Here is a 21,733-nt window from a genome sequence, read left to right as displayed (position 1 = left end):
TATTCGTATAACACCGGGGCTCCACCGGGCGCGTTGCATCTCCGTCACGTGCGTCAAATGAACCAGGGCAATATTAATGCAGTCACGCAACGCGTGAACGCGGGCAGTGGAGCCACCCTACATTGATTAAAAATGGAACATTCCCTGACGGTGACGGAGACGCGACGCTGACGCACCCGGTGGAGCCCCGGTGTTATATACAGTACTAATTGTTTCAGATTTTTTCATTTTTATGTCACTGTTTCTATTCTAATCTAAAGGTGGTGCTTTGACCTTGTAACTATAACCTAAACATATTTACACAACAGGGTGGCAGTCAGTGTTCAGTGTGTAGTGTATAGAATTTATTTTGATCTAAACGAAAGACAATATTCCTGTATGAAGTTTGATATTAGTTTATTTATAAGTACACTTAGGTTGAAGGTGATTGCTTTGCTTTATATTGCAAACATTATGTTAATAACATCTTGAAACTTATTGTTCTAGTGTTCCTGTCGATTTTTCTTCAAGGTGGACATAATATTACAAGATAGAACCTGAGTTTCAACATTGGGCCTTGCATAATACGAATGGTTATGACTAGCTTCGAATCGCTAATGCTGTTTTTTATTCAGAAACCTTACCCCTCAAATGTGATTACTATTATTACACTTAGTGTTTCTATTACTCGATTCTCCTTAATATTAAGATCTTTCAAACACTAATTCCTGCAGTATAGTCAATTAGCAGTGGCTACCGCACAAAAAGGGACACTCATAAAACAAGTAAAGTTTTGTAGTCTGCCAAACTCCCTCTCTTTCAGCATGTGTACTATCCCTATCAATAAAGAAAAAATACAAGGCAGATTAGACTGTGTACTCTCCTTCAAATAAAAATTTAAAATATAAGTGTAGGTCTGAAACAGGAGCCAGACCTCGAGACCTAGAACATCAAACACTTGCACCTAACCTCTCCACCACCAAACAATTGCTTACCCTACCCAACACTAGTGCTAAGTACGCTTACAGCCACTGGGATTCATTTAAATGTGATAAGATACTCTGGGTATGCTTGTATATCAGAGAAAACAACAAACATTGTTGGCGTGGTTACATTGTCGGTGACACTGTCAAAAAGGTCTGCAGTGTTCCCAGTGCTCCTTTGAGGAGGTACAATCATGCCACGTGCTCCTTTTGCGAAGTCTCCAACCAGAACCCTGGCTAGGTACATGCGACGCTTCCCACTTATGTCTAACTGGGCATAGCTTCCTGCTGAGTACCTGGGGTCCACAGCGAAGTAAGAGCCATTGCCAATCATTGCACCTGAAGAAATAACAAGGAAGTGTGAAGTGAGGGGCACTGTAATCATTGTACATCATCATCAAGAATGGTGGTCCCTTATTGCTCTATAAGCTCCACCCACACGGCAGAATGCTGCGGGGGCACTGACTGTAAGCACATATGGGCGTCAAGGCGCGGCAAAAAGCTGCTCGTGACAGGAGTCTCTTCCTGGTTTTTAGACAGCTGGTGGATAGAAATGAAGCTCCACCCACGCGGCAAAATTCCACGTTGGCCAGAAAACGGGAAACGCTCGCCCCCGCGGCAAGTGGAAGCTGCACACAAGCTTCATTTTCCATCCACCAGCTGTCTAAAAACCAGGAAGAGACGCCTGCCGCGCGCAAATTTTGGCATCTTCGTGACGATACAGTGTGCGTGCACTGACACAAGGAGCCCTATACATTCCCACCGAAACAGGTGAATAGTGTCCGTGTGCTATAAAAATTTCATTAACTAACAATTATGAGAAATTGAACCTAAATTTGTATCATTGGTGTAGTTGTATGATATTATTTTCAATATAGCTACTTTCAAAGTAGCCTTGTCTGCAGCCCAGAAGCCTAATGTTATGTCTCCTTTAATCTAGATGTTGGACCAACAACTGTCTCTGTGAAGGAAAAAGCAGAAAAGTACATAAGTATTGTTTACCATGTTGCCCTGCATAGCTGCGGTTGAAGCCCTGAGAGTTGATGAGATCAATGGAGGTGGAGGCTGTTCCATGGAAGAGCAGCATCTCATTGTTCGTACGTTGGTTCTTCTCCTCCAGACGCTTCTTCATCAGGTGGTAGCTCTGCCACAGTGTCTTGTTTTGGACACGTTCAATCTGTTAACACAATGGCTTTGTCTATATTAGTGTTTCTCAATGGGGGTGGTGCGTGCGTGCAGTGGGCATTCAGAGAACATAAAGGAGTGCTGGGAAGTAATCATTTTGTGCTGAGGTGCTCTGAAGGTGCCAGATTAAACTCGAGTGCATTTCTTTTTTTATTTAGCTGTTGTTTAACAGTCAATAATAATAATAATAATAATAATAATAACTAGAACTGCACTCTGTCGAGTGCCTACTTGCTTGTTGCACTAGTGCGCAAGCAGAGCGTGCAAGTACTGGTATAACTGCCTCTCAATGGTGATGTAATAAAGATATGTTTCAGTGTCAGGTGGATTAAAGGAAATGCCTCTATGTATATGTAATTTGTAAATTGATTAGCGGTATACTGTGGTTACAGTCATCATTACGTCACCATCAAAAAACAATTATACCCTGGCATTGGTACATATCTTCATCACGTCATATGCTGGTACGGGACATACGCATCGTAGCATGACGAAAAACACTACTTGCACGGTCTGCTTGCGTATGTCCCATGGCAGCGTATGACGTAATGATTACTTGTGCTTGATATGGCAGTGGTGTCAGATTACATACATGTACCCATAGAGGCATTACCTTTAATCCACCCGACACTGAAACATATCATCATTACGTCACCATCGACAACCAATTATACCCTGGCATTGGTACACATCTTCATCACGTCATATGCTGGTACGGGACATGCTGCTGCGGGACATCGTAGCATCGTAGCACCTGACACAAAACATTACTCGCACGCTCTGCTTGCGCAAATGAGCATTTGCGCCTGTCGTAGACATGCGCAGAGCAAGTTCAGTCAGGGAACCTCAGTCAGCGCGCCGGCCGTCAATTGGGCCACCGCAGCATCAGGCTCTCATCCACATGATTCACTCAGCCAATCACACGCTCACCCAATCTCTCATACCGGCTACTTGAACCAGAGGTTTGCATTCCTCTGCCTTCTTGCTTGCTTACTGCTGTTGTATCAGCGTGCTGCTGTCATACAACCTGCGCTCAATTCCGCTTGCTTACTGCTGTTGTATCAGCGTGCTGCTGTCATACAACCTGCGCTCAATTCTGCTTGCTTACTGCTGTTGTATCAGCGTGCTGCTGTCATACATCCTGCGCTCAATTCTGCTGCTGCTGCCTTTTTGTATACTGCGTGCTGCTGTATACAAAGTGCTCACCCACCTCCACCCCAGCTACCACCTGTCGTTTTGGATCTACTGTTTAGGTACGGGGGATTCAGAGTCCCTATGGTCGGGATGCGCTTGACCTGAGTACCTAAAAAGCAGATCCAATACATCGCCAAACCATAATAAATATATTGCATTGATTATCTTATATTCAATAAATATATATATTCTCTCCTCCTTGAGTTGTCTGACTGAAGTAATAATAATACAATGACATCCCTGTCCTACATGGCCACGGTTAAGACTGATATGAGGTTAGGGGACTTACATGTCCAGTTGAGACTGAGGCATGCCCGGTTAAGACTGAGGTTATTGAGGATTTGGGATAGTGTTAGTAATGGGTCGGACTAACGGGAGGTCAGAACTCAGAACAATGACATGTTACCGCCTACCTACCTACTTGCCTGTTGCTCTGCTCTGCTCTGCCTACCACCTTTCCCTCCTCATTCCAAATTTGTTTGAATAAACACCCTTGAACTTTAGACCTTTGTATGTCTGCATATGGGTCCGCCAGTTCTTGGAGTATTGCAATAACACAGTTTGATGTTTTAATCATTAGTAACATATGATGTGAACATACGCTGAGGATGTTTATGCTGAGTCCAGTCTTTGTGCATTCTCTCTCCACGTCACTGTATTCCTTGGACCCCTGTTTTACAGGAACCATAAGTGGTGAGCCTTTCATGTCTTCCCAATTTGCAGGCAGAGCGGTCTCATCTGCAAAAAATGTGTTCAATAGTTTAGTTTAAGTATTGGAATCTGAATGTACCAGTACATGTTTAACAAGAATGGGAATATTATTCATGAAGTCCTGGGCAGCTCATTCTACATAAGTACTGTGCTATTGGATACAAAAATGTGCGTATAAATGGAGAAAGAAATGTGCTCAGAATGACATCCTGTCATGAGTCAATAACATGGTCATTCTGTGTGTTTTTGTTTTTCTGCCCCAATGTAACCACAACTCTAAGCCCAGGGTGTGAAAACAAGTGTGTTGTTAAGCATTACACAAAATTTCAATATTATATTTACTTACCTTTCTGCTCTTTACGGATTAATTCAATGTGTCCCTGCCCTTGGATTTGAGTTGCTTTCATTTGCTGCACATCAGCAGTATAGTCTTGGTGGTAAAGTTTTATTTTCACGCTTTGCTTGCGAGCTCGTGCCTCCTCAAGGTCATAGTTGGTCAATATGTCGAAGGCTGTTGGCTGTTGGCACCAAGGCTCTTGGTATTGCCACTCAACCAGTACACTTGCCATGTTGGCTTTCTGTCTGCGATTTTCTGTCCTCTCTGCATTCCGGATCAGGTCCCTGACAAAATAGCCAACATGCTCAATTTAAAGAATATTTAACAAGAAAATACACATTTTCTTTTACAAAACTTACATTTTAGAAACGTTCTGAGAAAAAGCTGAATCATGATTTGGAGATTGTATAAGAGTACAATTTGTATGTAAATAATATTATACAGATCAACAGCAGTAAGCAGTTTTTACACTTTCTAAATGTCTTCTATTGCTTTGGATGTCAAATGGTCCAAATGTCCAAATGGTCCATTCTTGGTAATGAGTTTGAAACCCTGCAGAAGGCCTGCGTGCCGAAACGTGTTCGTTTCTCTAGGTGGACTCTAGGTGGCTGCATGTGATTTAATGATTTCATGATTAGGGGGGAAATAAAAGGAAATACAGTGACTGCTTAATGTATTTCCTTTTTTTCCCCTTGTTTCTTTTCACGCGCACACACAGACACACACACACACACACACACACGGTTGGGTGAGGAAGGGGGCACATTCAGACCTAACAAAGTATTTCTAAAAAGGCAAAAATAAATCATGTTCTTCCAAAAACCTTAAAAAAAAACCACGATTTGTCATGGCTTTTCAAAAAGATAATAATAATAGCAGATCTTGTAGATATGTTGAACAGACAAAGTAGAGCTAAATGGGTTGAATAGGTAAGTGTTGTTCTGACCTTATAGCTGACTCTGCTGAGTGGACGTCCCTGGTAAGCCCCTCCAGCTGAATGCAGGCCTCCTCTTCCTTCCTCTCCAGATGGATACTGACGGTCAACCTCTTCTGCATGGCACTGAGCTGGTCCATTTCCGCTTTTGATAGGTGACTTATGAAGGAGTCAGTGATGGTTCTCTTGTCCTGCTCAGCCACTATCAGCTCCTCAATCTTCTTCTTAGCCAGGCCCAGAGCCTACAGGTGGGGGTTAGTATATACTTATGAAACTGAGATCCTCCTTCACCTTCACACTCACAAGCAGGAGCTGCCCGGTACGATCAGTTGCTAAATGGTCTGCATTTCTATGCAGGCTGCAGTGTTTTTTTACCTGGGAGCTTTCAGCACACAGGTGGAATACTGCAGGCTCAAACTCCTCTCGTACAAACGTCAAGCTTCTGCTGGTGGCACGCTCCTCATTGGGTCCCAGAAAGAACGAAGTAACTTTATCTGACATAAGAGAAAGAACAACATAAGAACTGACATAAGAACAACACATTGTTTTGTTGGCGATCGGTCCAGTGGTTTGCAAGATTAGCTCTGCAAACACAGGTACACAGATCTTTCTAAAGCCTTTCTCATATGAACACTGGAAAATGTAGCTTGATCTCTATAAATTGAGACGTTTGTGTTTTGTTTCGCTTATGAGCCATTGATCATGGAAGTTTGTTCGGTGAATATTTACATCTCAAACTCTAATAAAAAGAATGAATAGGCCCAGGCCGTAGCGTAACGGTCTGGGCACCGGACTGGTGATCCAGTCGCGGTGTGCCGCGGGTTCGACTCCCGAACCCGACACGGCCTTTACTGCATGTCATCCCCCCATCTCTCTCCCGTTTCCTGTCAGCCTACTATCTGTCCCTTAAAAAATCAATAAAAGGCGTAAGCCGCAAAAAAATATCTTAAAAAAATAAAAAATAATAATGAATAAACTGGTACAGCGGTTTCAGCCAAATTGGACATTGCCAGCATAAAGTCTGTTGCAAGTCCAATCGTACTGAGCCTACATACAGCCCCTCTGTTTAAAGTCTGGTAAACGTCCATGTGTGAAAGTGTGTGAAAGTGATTTAGGATGCTAAAGACATGTCCACACGTCCTCTCAAATAAAACCGTGGGGTGCCTCAGACGTGTGGACACGTCTTTAGGTCCTTCTTAATGATATAAAACGGGATCGCTGATCGCTAGCCTTTATCCTGAAAAAGTGTCAATAGACAGCTAACCTCCTAGGCTCCAGAGCCTTGCCGTAATAATAACAGATCTTGTGTGACATACCCACGAACTTCGTCAAGACGTTCTTCTCCTCTACGTCCTGGCCTTCTCTCCTCCTCATGCTGTTGTGGAATTCCTTCATCATGGCTGGCTGGAACACCAGGATCTTCACACTGTGGACATAACGCTGGTGCTTCTTCCTCACAAACTCCACCACAGCCTCTATCATGGCCTCTGCCACAGCTGTGGGATTGGCACCTCCCTGACCTAATAAAGACACACAGATGGACAAACTAACAAATATGGATGACTGATGAACAGGCATATCTGACACACTGAACACATTTTGAACAATGAGAGAATCAGGATCCTTGCTAGAAAATTGGTGAATCTAGGCATGCATGTTGAGAAGCCCCAACATTTCAAGTTTGGCTGTGGCCAACTTGATTCTCACAATTATGGCTTTCATTTGGACCAAACTGTCACCTGAGCAAAGTTGGATACAGTGATTAACTGCTACAAATGAGGTCACACACTGTCACTAAACAAGGTGTAAGCAGTAATGAATGGAGCAGCAATGCTCACATATTCAACCTCATTCATGAACATTTCATGGTATATTATATTGTATTATGAAATGTGTTTGTTTGTTTTACATCACCATTACATCACCTAATCAACATGAGTTAGACTTTAATATATTAGCGCCCCTCACTTCACACGGGTGTTTTTTAACTAAAAACAAACATTAAATCTGTATATAGGAGGGGCCCTCAATAATGTAATCGGAATGCATAATGTGGTAATTATGTCACTCACATCAACGTAACAGTGTTGAGAAGTACACAGACCTGTTCCAAGGGCAGGGAAGGCGACGGAGGTGAATTTCTGTTCTTCACAGAACTTCAGCACATGGTAGACCGCATCTTTGATCCTGCTAGGGTCATTCTGCCCTATGATGTGAAGAATGTGTCGACTAGGGAGAAGTCCTGCTGAGGTCAGTATACTAGTGGATGGTGATAGTGGATTAACTGCAGAAAGGCCCAAAGTTAATGGAAAACACAATGAAACAAATAAACAGAAGCTATTTTCAGAAAGATATTACATCATTGATAAACACATCTATATACTGTGTCTATATGGATTTACTGTAGATAGATATATTGTATAATTTTACAATGGCAGTTGTAAAAGTGTCTGAAACATGTGTACGAGAGCACTGATAAACTACAGTACTTGTATGGTTCACATAATAAACATCACCTGCGTGTGAAGTGAGGGTTGCTCTTATCATCATACATCATATACAGTACATCACACTCCGTGCTCAGCCAATCAAATCATCACAATGTCAATCCGGCCAATCACAATTTGCTCCTCCACTTTTTCTGTCCTCACTTTTGTCTTCAATGTTTGTGTTTACAGAAACACGGAAAGCTCCCTCAAAAATAAAACACCCTCAAATGAAAACATACCAGATGCTGAGCATTCCAACTCCACTTGCAATCCAGCGCCGTCTAAAATGGCCTTGGAAACACCTAGATCAAAATGACAAAATGAAACAAGCAACTAATATTGTGCGACAGAAACTCACCTTCCTCTATTCCTTGATACAAGCCATACATCAAGACAACAACAGTATATTGACTAGAGTAGAAGACTGTCTGTATAGTGACCCCCTAACTCTCTCTCACCATGAGTTTAATGGTTAAAGGTCATAGTCACCTGTTTTGAGGTTGAAGGAGGAGTTGGAGGAGTTGATGATAACATCACTGGTGTCCTTGGTGATGTCTCCAGACGAGATCTCTAAGTTTAGCTGACCCATCTTCATCTGGTACATGCCGAGAGAGGGGGATGACACCTGGCTGAAGGATGCTGGGACACACACACACACACACACACACACACACACACACACACACACACACACACACACACACACACACAAACATAACTATATGTATAACTTCAATTGTTCCAATAAATAAATTCATACATGCAAAGAAAACCTTCCAGTGATGAATAGAGGTCAAATGCAAAGTGTAGATAGTGGTTAGACCTCCACCTCTAGGCACAGACCTGTCATGTGTAGGTCCAACATGTGCTAAACCCTTCAACAAATCCTCATCAACAAAGAAAGAAAAGATATACAAAGTGATATGAAAATAATTGTTTTCAGGTGGAAAATCATACCAGTGGTCTGCTGGGATTGGACAGCAGAGCGAGAGGGTGATGGCCGGTCAAAGGAATGTGCTGCTCCCTGATGATTTCCCTGCTTCTGACCTTTGAACTCCCTGGTAAAACTCTGATAAACAAGAACAGGACAATAATCTAAACTGACACGTTCTGGAAAGGTGGCAATGCTAGAATGGTCATTTCTACTTTTAAATGACCAGCATACAGACAGTTAGATTTGACCGTTGGCTATTCAGAAATAGCAGATATACAAGCTCACAGCGAGCATATACATCTGCTATTTTTGAACATTTTTGAAAAACCCCTTTTGGTGTTTTAAACATTGTTATAATTTAGCTATTGAAAAATAGCAGATCTACAAGCTCATAGCGCGCCACCGAGTGGCGCGCTACGAGCTTGTAGGTCTGCTATTTTTTTAAAGTCTGTTACGTCACGTGTATCGACAGCATAAATTAGGCCTATGGTGAACTAACTAAGTGAATTGAAATGGAACTCACTTCCACAGTCTCTGTGTCACTAGGGTGCAGCACCACAGCCACCTCTCTCAGATACTGGGGCTTTCTGCTCTGGCTGTAGAGGTGGATCTCCTCCAGCAGGGTTCTAGACACCAGAGACTTAGGGAAACGCATGTGACCGGTGCCAATCGCTGGGAAAGACACAGACGCCATTCTGAGCCTCTCTGCCTCTTCAAGGCAATATCTGATGATGGATTTAAAGTTCTGGAACAAAACGACAGCATAAATATTATTGAATGCCGTTGTAGAATGGCGTATTTTTGCATACGCAGGTTTATGAAAACATATCGTAATGTTATGATGTTATTTATCATTGAGATTCATATGTAATCTAATCAAAGGAGAAAAGTGGGGGAAATGGTTGATGTAAGCAACTGTAGGAAAGCAAGGTCAGTTATTATTATTATTATTATTACCATTATTAATTTCAAAAGTATTTCAAGTTTACTGAACTGTACAGGAATGAATGGGTAGAATATTGGCATTGTAACTAAATATTTCCTTTGAGGTCACAGGTTATACTGTGTGTATTTTCTCTTCCTTTATACAGATTTATTTTATTTTATTTTTGTGCTTTGGGCATTACTCCAACAATTTATCATTGGGTGCAAATAAAGTTAGACTTCATCTGGGATTCTATCCATTAGGTTAACCGATGAATTGGACCCCTAACGCCGAGTGCATATAACGACACCATTCACCTCCTCAGCCTGCCCGGCCCCGTTGTCCCAGCCGGGGCAGATGGCATGGAAGACCTTTTGACACTTCAGGCCGAATCCAGCTGTTACGATGACATCAAGAACTGGGGCTGTCATGGCTTCTTGTTTGACCGCAGACTGGAGCCTCGGGCCGGCTCTCTCCAAAATGGCTTTGGAAACGGCTCCTGAGTCCAGGTTTAGGTTTTCAGAGATGGTGTTGACAATGACATCAGTCTGGGAACCAAGTGTGATAGAAAATGTTCATCAATATAACGAAATGGTGCCGCCAGTCCCCTCGCCTCCTCCAAACTAACCTCACGTCACCAGGCTTTCTACCTCCAGTATCACAGCAATTTTATTATTTTATTTGCACATAATGTCTATAAATCTCTATAAATAGCCGATCTGCAGCCTGTGAGTTTGTAGATGAGCTATTTTCGGAGAACAGATATAAATTATGGTGATTACCAATCTGGAAAGACCACCGGATGATCTACATTATTCTTACTATAATGGTGTAGTGTAGAATAGATTAGTATATAGGCTAAATATCTAAGATAGGCAGCACGCTGTCACAGCTGTCTGTCCGTCCCTCTCACAGGCAGGTCTCTCCTGCGCAGTGCACAGCACGACATGCGTAATTAACATAACCGCAATGTGGATGCTAACAGCCCAAGCCGTTCTCGTGTGAAAAGGGTCTTATTTGACTACGCCTCACTTATAGAATTTCCACATTCCAGTTTTAGAGTTAGGTAGGTACAAAGTCAGTTGTCAAAAAGGTCCAGTGCACAGGATATATATTCTATAATTAAATATGCACACTTACATCATAGAGGTTGAAATACCACATGATCCAAGAATTTGGTTACTGGGTGACGTTACATTGATCAACACAAATTTCAACAAAGCATACTTTGTGTTACTCGCCAGTACAGCTGCGAAGAAAATCATTTTGGTTAATTGGAAATCTGAAAAATCACCTTCACAGAGACACTGGCTGAATGAGCTTTCATCATACTGTACCCCTGAAAAGATACTGTACAATGTAAGAAGAAGGCCTGCCACTTTTGAAAAGATATGGGGCAGTTTCTTTGAGGCTCTACCTTCAATATCTCCTCTGGGTTGATTTAGTTTGAGTTTTTATTTATTTATATTGTTGTTTTCATGTATTTATCCGAGTTGTTGCTGTCAAGAGGTGTTGTGTACATACAGAATAATGAGAGCTGTGTAGTTTTCCTTTCTGGGGTGGGCGGGGGGGGTTTGTTTTTACTGTTTTTTGTCTTTTCTTTTTTGAGTTTGTCTTGTCTTGTTTAAAAAAAAAAAAAAAAAGAAATCATGATTCTGTAACTCGTTGTTAATATCTGCATTTTCAATAAATAAATCTTAAAAAAAAAAATATGCACACTTACAGCCTGATCCTGGATGTTTCCCTTTCTGAGACAAATCTTCAGTCCTTCTTGTGTGTGTTTGGTTTCAAGGTCTCTTTCATGGTCTAGTCTCCTATACCTGTTACAAATCACAAAATAAATGAACAATGACTTGAACTAGGGAACCTATTCTGGGCACGTCATTATAGGCGAACATTTGACAAACATAGGGGCAGATTCGCCATAAATAGCAAATCTACAGTACTGACTACCAAGTCACAACATATAGTGACGTGTTGTGAGCTTGTATGTTGGCTAATTTCAAAGCCCAGAATTGCTGTAGAGAGAGAATGCTGCCAGGAAACGAGAATAGTACTTAGTAGTTACTACTGCTGTATTTATTACCACGCATATTACTCAGTAGTGCAATTATAACACTAAAGAGTTTTAGGACAAAGTATAGGACAAAGCAGACAAGCCTTTTCTTTACCCTCTGTCTTCCCCACCAAACCGAAGGTGTCCTCTGGGGGTAGGAGCTCCTCTGGGTCCATGCTGGGCCTCTTTCCCTCCAGATGCTCCTTGTTCTTTCCCCCTGCCCCCTCCACTACCTGTCAGATTCCTGGACCCTGATTGTCCTCTGGCTCCCCGCTGTCCTTGTCCATGATGCCCACTGGGAGAAGAAATGTGAACAAAAGATATAATGTGCTGCAGAACTGTAGTAGCATAGTAGTTATTTTTTTCTACCATACATATAGTATTATTTTGAGGATACATTGTTCAGCCTTTTCAAAAAATGTTGCAGCCTCTAAACTTTGTTCAAGACCAAAGCAAAGAAACAAACACATTTTTATTATAATTCATCCTGTTTAATTGCCATTACGACGACAACCAGGCATGTCCTCCAGAAGATTGTAAATTCATTCACTTTATTTATACCTTGAATATCCAGCTTGTCTGGTGCTTCCCTGTCGCGGTAGAGTCATCTTTGGTAGAGTCATCTTTGGCTGGAGGTCTATGAACTTATTGTAAACAGCCTTGGCTAGAGCCCTCACAGTCTGGTCATTGTTGTCCGTCAGGTGGATCTCAGTCAGCAAACCGGGATCTTTCTCAGTATTGCAGTATTCCCGTACAGCCTGAACGATAGTTTCAGCACAAAGCTCAAGAGGAAAGCCAAACACCCCAGAACTCACTGCCGGCAAGGCAATAGTAGAGCAGTTATTCAGCGCCGCCTGCCTCAAGCTCTCCTGGATGGCCAGGTTTAGCCGTGACACTGCCGTCTTCCTGTCTGAATCAGAGAACCGAGGGCCGACAGCATGAACTACATACCTGCAAGGCAGGTTGCATGAATCTGTCACAATGGCATCCCCAGGTCGCAGACGTCCATTCCTGGCAATGTAGTCATCGCAGAGTTTCTGGAGTTGTGGCCCAGCGGCCTTGAGCAGCGCCAGAGCTACACCTCCGATGTGCTGCAAGTCCTCGTTGGCAGCATTGACTACAGCATCCACCCTGAAGCTACAGATATCAGTCCGTGAGACCGAGACCAGGAGTCCCGAGGCCGTCTGAACTTCACAGTAGACCGATCCTCCAACCCCGCCTTCATCCTCATAGTTGTCTTCATCTTCATCATACTCCTCTTCCTTGTCCTGCTGAAGCACCACCACACAGTCAGCGTCTCTGATTAACGTAAGGAACTTGCTCTCTTGAGACAGGAAGTACTTCTTAGCCCCAGGCTTGTCCACTGTGTGTGCATCGGTGAAGAGAGCCGCCACCAAACTTTGTAGGGAGGTCTTGTATTTCTGGACATGGAGACGTGCACCAGAAATGTTGATTCTTGGCCGGCTGGGATCAAAATGGACCATTACTTCATTTGTCAAAGCAAAACTGGTCCATTCTTGTCTTTTTCTCTCCTGGATGAACTGGACCACAGCATTGGACTTGACGCGGATGGTTTCTTCAACCTGTGAGTAATTTACAATAAATTCCTCCAGGATGCGGGCGACCTCTTTGACTGGGTTGAGGAAGCCGGACACTGTTATTGTGCCTCTTCCTTCTGGGTGGAGATTTATAAGCACCGCTTTCGTCTTTGAGGTGTTGTAGGTTTCCACCAGATTTAAGTTCAACTCCTTCCACTCAGGCATTCTTAGTACCTTCTCATCCTGCACATGCAGAGACTGCATTGAAAACGCAGTCCTCATCTTCCGCTCTGCATCGATAAGAGCATTCTCAGAACTTCCTGTGAGAAGAACCCTGCTTCCGTCCGTGCTGTAAATGGCACAGGTTCCCTGAGATGTGAATAAGTTCTGCGACATTTCCATGGCATCAACTGACTTGAAGAAGTCTAGGAGACATGGGTCCACATCATCCAGGGGTTTCTTACACATTCTGACCTCTCTCTCCAAGATCCAACACTTCACTTTAGAGACCTCTGCTTCAAGGCCCGAAATGGTCAGTGTCTTGGTGGGATCTTGATAGGATAGGTGCAACTCCTGAGAGATATCTGACACCGCTTTTAGCAACCCTTCCTGCTGTAGGATATAGTATTTGGGCGGGCACATGTCCATTGCCTCTGAAACGCTCTGCTGCTGCCTCTGTATCTGCCGCACAGCATTGAGGACGATATCCTGTACAGGACCTCGGATCCGGTTCACATCTTCCGCCTGCCCTGCCACAGTCAGCATCCCTTTTGGTGCATCCAACACCAGCACTGCGTCTTCTCTCACTACTGAACGGATATCTTTCTCCATCATCTTCCAAGCAGGGATATTCACTATACAGTCAAAAGCAGTGTATTGACTCAAGAGCTTTCTGAAGGCCTCTGAAGCATTGTTTTTCCACTTATCCACCTGTCTTTCCGTCAGACCCTTTTGCTTCAATAGACTTGGCAGAGGACTGAGCTTTGCCTCAGGGCTTTCTAATTCCACATTGCAGAAGTAAGGGCACATTTGTTGGTTCATGGCATTTAGCTGTTTCTTCATGAGGAGGAATTTCCAGACAGGGGGGTGGACACTCTCTGTGAAAGGTTCAGGCATCTTCCATGATGGTCTGTCTTTGCCATACAGGGCAGTGCCCAGAGACTCATAGAAGGGGTACACCTGGACAGGGACCTTGCATATAATATGGTCTTCTATCTTGGAGATTGTCTCTGCAACTGGAAAGGTAGTAATTGGAAAAGTATCAGGATAATTGAGTATAGGAAAGTGACAGTAGGTGTAGTGTATATTGAATCTGTTAATTTAATAATTTATAGTTATAATACAATTATTAACATTTAAATTTAATTTGGTGTAAATCAAATACATAATGTGCATACTTAATTGTGTACTGATAGCTTGTTATATATTTAGTATAATGGCTTGGTAACCATTAACCTTTTTCACCTTTAGGATCATCGAAGGTGACAACAGCTGCTTTTTCCTCAGTGATCATGCTGATGCTGACTGGTTGAGTCCAGTTCTTCTCAAAGTAGAGTTCCAATATTTCTGCAAAATCAATTTGTAAAAAATTCATGTTCATTTTACACCATTGATTGATTGATTGATTGAAGTATTTATTAACAGTTTGCAGAAGTACAGTACATTTCAAGCACAACTCCATACAAAACTGTGGACGACACCATAAAGCATTATACTTTTTTACAATCCACCATTTTCAATTCATCAGAACATTTAGAGATACACTTCTATATAGCCAAAACAGGAAATCGTCATAAGAGGTAAAAAGGGAAAAAACATATTCAGTGAGGGAGGGATTCAGATATTACGGGGGCCAGTTTTGAATTGCAGCCGTCCGTAGGTGCCCTTTGAGAGCGGTTTTGAAGGAGTCAAGGGATTCGCAATGTCTTAATGATTGTTGGTAGGGCGTTCCACATTTTGGTGGCATAGGAGCAAAAATAATTTAGTCCCTTGTTTGTGCCGAATCTGGGTTGCACTCCCTCTGGTGTTGTGGGTGTTGACTTCGTTGACATTAAGGAAGTATTTAGACAGGTACATGGGTATCTTGGTGGTGTAGCTAAGCTTGTGGATGTGGACCAGACCCATTGCTAGATGCTGTACTTTGTCCTGTCAAAGTGGGCTGGGGTGAGGTGGGTTCAGGGAAAAAATACTTTTAGTTACTCCAATGCACCGATATTGCCCAGAGAATGGCCTCATAGAGAATATTAATAGAAATCAATTTCTGGCCAAAAAGTACAGTTTATACATGTGGTGGGGGGCTCAGAGTGCTTCCACTAAAAAAAGTAGGCTTTCTAATGACACAACCCGTCTTTCTATTGGTGAGTAGGTCAAACGGTTCTTGAGATTTCCACTAAAGAGGAGAGGCTGGTCTGAGTTCCATGTGAGATTTAAAAGCGAAGGTAGCAAAGCCTTACTGCAGGGCAGAAGCAGAAGCAGTAAGGCTATGAACCAGAGCTAGGTTTACACCAGGTAAATGTCTACAAATCAATAAAACATGTTCAGTATAGAGATGTGTACCTTTAATAACAACCGGTGTGAGGTTCTCCACTCGGACAGCCTGTGTTCTTTCCAGCTGCCTTGCAGCCAGCCCGTACCTCTTGAACTTCTCATTTCCCATACTAGCTTGCATAAATCTGTCCACAACTAAAGAAAACGTCACTGTATCAGTATCATTCGACATCATACTGTCATGTTTCCTGCAGAATCTTTCACTAAATCCATTCATGCCATTACCTTTTCTTCCTCATACTATGCATACCATGGATTAGATATCATGACCTTTCAGAGAGAACAAATTCAACCCTAGTAATTCCATGACAAATGAGTAGCCACAAGGTCGCTTATATCATTCAAGTAAAGAAACAGGTGTAGTGTAGACTAAGGGCTAGATTTTCGTCCCTGCCGTTACCCGCAAGTCAGCTGCTCCCCGAAAATTACGAGTATAAGAGCTTGCTCCTATACTTGCGTGTGGTCATGGGCAAAAACCAGTTGGCACGCTTTCCCCTAAATTGCTTTTTGGTCACACACATTTGGGAAGGCGCATAGTGGAGTTATAAAGCACCTGTAAGCTGTATGCCAAATTAGTTTGGTATAGAGCGGCGCGCACCACGCACCTGCAGCACAAGTGAGACTTCAAGGCAGCAACGCATCACTCTTCCATGGGCTATGAGCATAGACCGTAAGGCTATGAAGCAATATAGCACTGGGCATAACGGGCAACGGATAAGGGATCCCTTAAAGGCAATGGCCTGAAGCACGGTGAATGGTTTCATTATTGTAATGCCCAAACCACACCTATGCATAATGTAAAGGGTAGCGGAGATGTTTTAGGGATTTAGACAGGTGACCAAAATAGCCACTTTAGTGCGGGAACGTCCCTTCTCCAATGATAATTCCCCAAATAGTGCCTTTAGAATGCTCGAACAAAGATAGAGCCCTAAGTTTGTTCCTACCAGTGGGATTGTTGAGGGTCACCACAGCTTTCTTTGTCTCCCAGATGATCTCCAAACTAAAGCTCCCTTCATCAAGCCCAGATACGGTTTCCACCAACATGGACAGCATGTCTATGTTCATGTGCTCAGGGATGTTTTCCAGAACCATGGCAGCACCATGTGCAGACTCTAACTCTGAGGTAAAGGGGAAAAAACATTATCAATAATTTTGCTTGGGGGCACGGTGGCACAGTCGGTAGTGCTGTCGCCTCACATAGATCCAAGGCACACAATGTATGTCGTCACATACATGTACAGTACAATACATCTGGTAGCAACGTTGCAGGCATTAACACCCCGAACGCCCGGGGTTATTTAATCCATTAAATCATAGCACCCAGCGATTTATAGCAGCGGAGCACATTTAGCGACGGATCGGATGCTATCCCGGATGTGGCTGAAGTAGCTAGATGTAGCCAAAACACTCTCGATGCGATCGACAACAACGGGAGGAATGATTAATTCTAACGCGACTAGCGACGGGACCGCGGTGGGCCGTCCAACACATAATCTTTTCTTAGAATTGGACGGAATGATTTAGATCAAGAGTTATTCACGTTTACGATTTTCGATCTCGTCGGCTAAAATCTATATAGTGTACAGGTTTGATGAGGGCCCAGGTAGGGCTGGGGCTTAATTTTAGGGCCTGTTGAGAACTCTAGTTTTCGCTGGCTCCCGGGCGTGGCTGCACTAATAACTTTGGGGCGGGCCAGTCTAGAGTTTCAATAGACAGGTATATGTCAAAAGGGAGAGGAAGAGGAATGTCAGACATATGGAATGTCAGCACAGGTCAGCTCCATATATGGAGATCTAAGGGTTTGAGGTCAGATGTAGAGTTGCTGGCCGGCTCCATATATGCAGATCTAGGTGATTATCCAGTCTTCTCCATATATGGATATCCAGGGTTTGATGAGATCAGTGTAGTGATCTTCATATATGGAGGTGTGACGTGTCACGAGGAAATTTTAGCTTATTCTAATGTAGAACTTTTTTAAACCTATTTTGGGGGCTTTTCTGCCTTAGTTAATATTGATAGAACTGTATGTGCCTTAAACACTCATCCATCAGTGTCCCTACTGCAGTACTTAAAATGTTCAGATGTGAAACACAAATATTTTTAAATGATCTTACCTGCAACATTGTCAACTTTTGGAGGGGTCTGGAGAAAAAAGGAGGACATTGTCACAACAATGACATCACTGTTTAAACAAATATTGTATAATAGGCTAATAACAACAAATAAAATAACATATCTCCAAAGAAAATAAGAAAATAAGGCTTATATTGTCAAACTGCCACCTATTCAAGTATGAAACTTGTGGAGTTAGCAAGTATCAAGGGTCATTAAACTCATTCAATCAACACACAAAGACATAATAATAATCAACAAAAATGTAAAAACATGTAGCAAGTTAAACAGTCCAATAGCCAGAAGGATATGGACAGCTCTCCCAAAACAAACTGGTCAGGCTCCTTCTTGGCCTCACCCCCCGAACCCACCTCACCCCTGCCCACTTTGACAGGCTGGGATGGCTTAGGGTCGACGACAGAGTACAGCATCTTGCAATGGGTCTGGTCCACAAGATTCGATACACCACCAAGATACCCATGTACCTGTCTAAATACTTCCTTAATGTAAACTAAGTCCACACCCACAACACCAGAGGGAGTGCAACAAACCATGTACAACCCAGATTCGTCACAAACAAGGGACTAAATTATTTTCGCTCCTATGCCACCAAAATGTGGAACGCCCTACCAACAGTCATTAAGACATGTGAATCCCTTGACTCCTTCAAAACCGCTCTCAAAGGGCACCTACGGATGGCTGCAATTCGAAACTGGCCTCTGTAAAATCTGAATCCCCCCCCACCCCTTTCCCCTCACTGTATATGTATCTTTTCCCTTTTTGCTTCCTACGGTATATGATGAATTCCTGTTCTGTTCTTTAACTACATAGAAGTGTCTATTTGTATGTCTCTAAATGTTTTGATGAATTGAACAATGTGGACCCTGTTGTAAACAAGTGTAATGCTTAATTGGGTCGTCCACTCACAGTTAACAGTCTTTGTATTGAGTTTGTGCTTGAAATGTACTGTAATTCTTCAATCTTGATAAGACACTGATGGCATTCAGTGTAGCGTAACAAAGGTCAGGGTTATAGTTTAGATAAATACGACTGGTGACTGGAATTCCAATAAGCAAAAATCATTTATAAACAACTAGCCTATCTAAATGAACTACATATTTGTGAAAGTCGAACCATGAACAAATACAGTTCAGAATATTTATTATGGGTGAAATTGAAATATCAAAAAGGGTCAGAAAATGAACATATTCATAAGATATTATTCAGAACAACAGGTTTCTGATATGTAGTTTGTTGTACAGTATCCTCAATCAGACCATACCCATTGTCATGTGTGGATACTGTATTATATAGGCTACATACATTGTATTGTCTACCTGCTGTGGTTATATGATTCATTGAAATGATGGGCTATTATAAATGTGCTGTAAATGTCAGAAGACCTTTTTTTATCTGCACATGACATGATTTCCACCTGACTGCATGGGCGTGTGCATGGCAGTAAAACAGTTAGTAAAGCTAAAGCAACATACTGTACAGTGTACACTCCAAAAAGCTGGTGCTGTCCCCTTAAGTTGACGGTGGGTCAAAAGATTAGTCTCACACACAGTTACAACATAAGTGGATCACAATACATGTAGCATACCTGTCCCCGTGTTACATTTGACACAATCTGAGAATCCCATCGTCAAATATTCGGGAAAACAGCGCCTCCCCTGCGAGGCAACAGTCTGTCTTGAGACTACATTTGACAAAATTAAAGCAACCGCGCGCACGCACGCACACGCGCGCACGCACACGCACACACAGTCACACACACACACACACACACACACACACACACACACACACACCGAGAGAGAGAGAGAGAACTATAGTTTATATACTCACTTGTTGTGAAAGCTTTTCAGTGTCATCCATGGTGTTGGTGGCAGGTGACAGGTGCAACTTTACGCTTGCCTTCTCAATGTTAATTTCGTGATCATCCCTGGCAAGGACTCTCTTTTTTACTATAAAATAAATTGTATTAAACTCAAATACCCACGGTGTATATTACAGTTTAATAATAGTTATCTCGGAATAAAACCAGGCAATCTAGTGGTAGGCTGATAGAACATTTAAAAAACATTTTAATTGAGCACAGTCAAGGCCCTTTTGGGGCCCTTGGTTAACTTTTCTGTATTTTGTTACCAACGTCTCAAATACAGAAAAGGTCCATGGGTCCCGACTCCCGAGAGAGTCAAAGCTCATTCACACACAGACAAGATATAAAGGTAGGCGTGTGATATGTCAGTGGACGGTATAAAAATAAAACATTTAAAACAGAATAGTCACCCTCGTCGCATTTAAAGAACACCGTCGCTCTAGCGGAGTCATCACAGGATGTCTCGACCCTACAGTCCCCTCCGTCCGACTTCTTTTTACTCTGAAAATAGATCTGAAGTTTGTTCTTTATCGCCTTGGCCTGAACAGATGTCCATTCGCCTTCCACTAACACTGCGTAAGGGTACTCGTCCATTGTTAAACTCTTTCATTCGACAGTAAAGCGAGTTTAAGTAAAGACGCAGAAGAGAGAGACTTTGAGCCAGAGCCCAGAAGGCAGAAGTGGAGTGTTAGGTTTTACTTTCGTTTCTCCTCTCCTCTGGATGAAGAGGAAAGGTTTCGTTCCCGCACCTATACTATTTAGACCGGGATCCATTTGCTTTGCAGGTTGCTGATCCGGGATGTCTATGGGCTGGAAACCGGCCTGGTTTTAGAGCGGATGTGCAAAACCGTGCTTGCACCTAGGCTTGCACGCATAACGCATCGCCAGTGGGCGGGCTCAGTAAATAGAAACCATGCTCCTGTGCCTCCTTCCATTGATTGATTGATTGATTGAAATATTTATTAACAGTTTGTAGAATTTACAGTACATTTTAAGCACAAACTCAATACAAAGACTGTCAATACTGTCCATACTTTCATTGTGGGTCAATGTCATGAAGCCTGTTAAATGTAATGCCATGTGATGTATTTTATTATTATTATTATTATTATTATTATTATTTATTATTATTATTATTATTATTATTATTATTATTATTATTATTATTTTAGCTCTGGTTCATAGTAATGTTTTGTGACATGACCTTCTTGCAGTGAAACCTTTATTAAGTATTTTATTCTTCCTTGAGTTAACCATTCTTTTAACCTGAAAACACGTCTCTGCTTCTCTTTATCTCAACCCGGTATTCAAAGTGTACTGTGCAACATACAGTATATATTCTCTGGGTGAATATGGTCACAATTAAGTCACAACAATGGCACAAAGCCACAAACCATCAGTCTTGAGTGGTCCACACATTATTTGGCAGACCTACTGTAGCTGCATTGTATTGATGATATCAGACCTACTGTAGCTGCATTGTATTGATGATATCATGCCAGCAAAGTCACTATAAGAGGATGATGAACCTTTTCTTGAATTTAACTTGAATCATTTAAGATGATTCTGTCATTTCTGTTCTGAAACATTTTGTCATTACCAAATTACTTATCATTGTACTCCCATTTGTTATGATTTTGTCAGCTACTTAAGTTATCTATATAAAAATCACACCCGTGTGAAGTGAGGGGCGCTCTTACTAGCTCTTACCCACATTACTAGGCGCTAAATCCTTTAAAACCATTATTGACCTCATACCGACCTTGAAACATACCTTAGTTACGTCACCAATAATAGTGGCCAAGGGTTTGCATTTGTGCGTAAATTCTCCATTCATTGTCAATGGCATTTAATGTTTGTGTTCAGACAGAAACTATAGCTGTTTATATAGGAGGGGCTAGTGCCCCTCAAAAATTACAGACAA

The 21,733-nt window shown here is 42.3% G+C and overlaps 1 protein-coding gene across 1 annotated transcript; it reads right to left on the bottom strand.

The window, feature by feature from the left end:
* Nucleotides 1-323: 323 nt before the first annotated feature.
* LOC310872751 (protein mono-ADP-ribosyltransferase PARP14-like) lies at nt 324-20,509 on the bottom strand. Its single transcript, XM_083784812.1, has 22 exons — nt 20,220-20,509; nt 19,776-19,894; nt 17,927-17,954; nt 16,757-16,930; nt 15,822-15,947; nt 14,730-14,831; nt 12,289-14,500; nt 11,843-12,022; nt 11,395-11,491; nt 9,989-10,219; nt 9,270-9,491; nt 8,770-8,881; nt 8,302-8,451; nt 8,000-8,114; nt 7,428-7,660; nt 6,640-6,843; nt 5,699-5,817; nt 5,336-5,565; nt 4,399-4,673; nt 3,943-4,079; nt 1,965-2,139; nt 324-1,301 (listed from the first exon to the last, which is right to left on the bottom strand). Exons 1-22 carry the CDS (start codon nt 20,401-20,403, stop codon nt 1,018-1,020), a joined length of 5,709 nt encoding a protein of 1,902 aa, XP_083640938.1. The 5' UTR covers nt 20,404-20,509; the 3' UTR covers nt 324-1,017.
* Between the last annotated feature and the right edge of the window lie 1,224 nt (nt 20,510-21,733).

Source organism: Protomyctophum parallelum, assembly GCF_964188405.1.
Source record: "Protomyctophum parallelum genome assembly, chromosome: 15".
Taxonomy (NCBI): Eukaryota; Metazoa; Chordata; class Actinopteri; order Myctophiformes; family Myctophidae; genus Protomyctophum; species Protomyctophum parallelum.
The sequence above is the reverse complement of the archived record's forward strand: the minus strand, read 5'-3'. Positions and strand labels throughout refer to the sequence as shown.

Excerpts from the sequence above, each read along its gene's own strand:
- LOC310872751 (XM_083784812.1), bottom strand. The coding sequence starts at position 20,403 with ATGGACGAGTACCCTTACGCAGTGTTAGTGGAAGGCGAATGGACATCT. Across the intron at positions 15,948-16,756 it reads GACCCTCAACAATCCCACTG|TTGTGGACAGATTTATGCAA; the intron begins GTAGGAACAAAC and ends CGTTTTCTTTAG. Across the intron at positions 14,832-15,821 it reads CACACCGGTTGTTATTAAAG|AAATATTGGAACTCTACTTT; the intron begins GTACACATCTCT and ends TTGATTTTGCAG.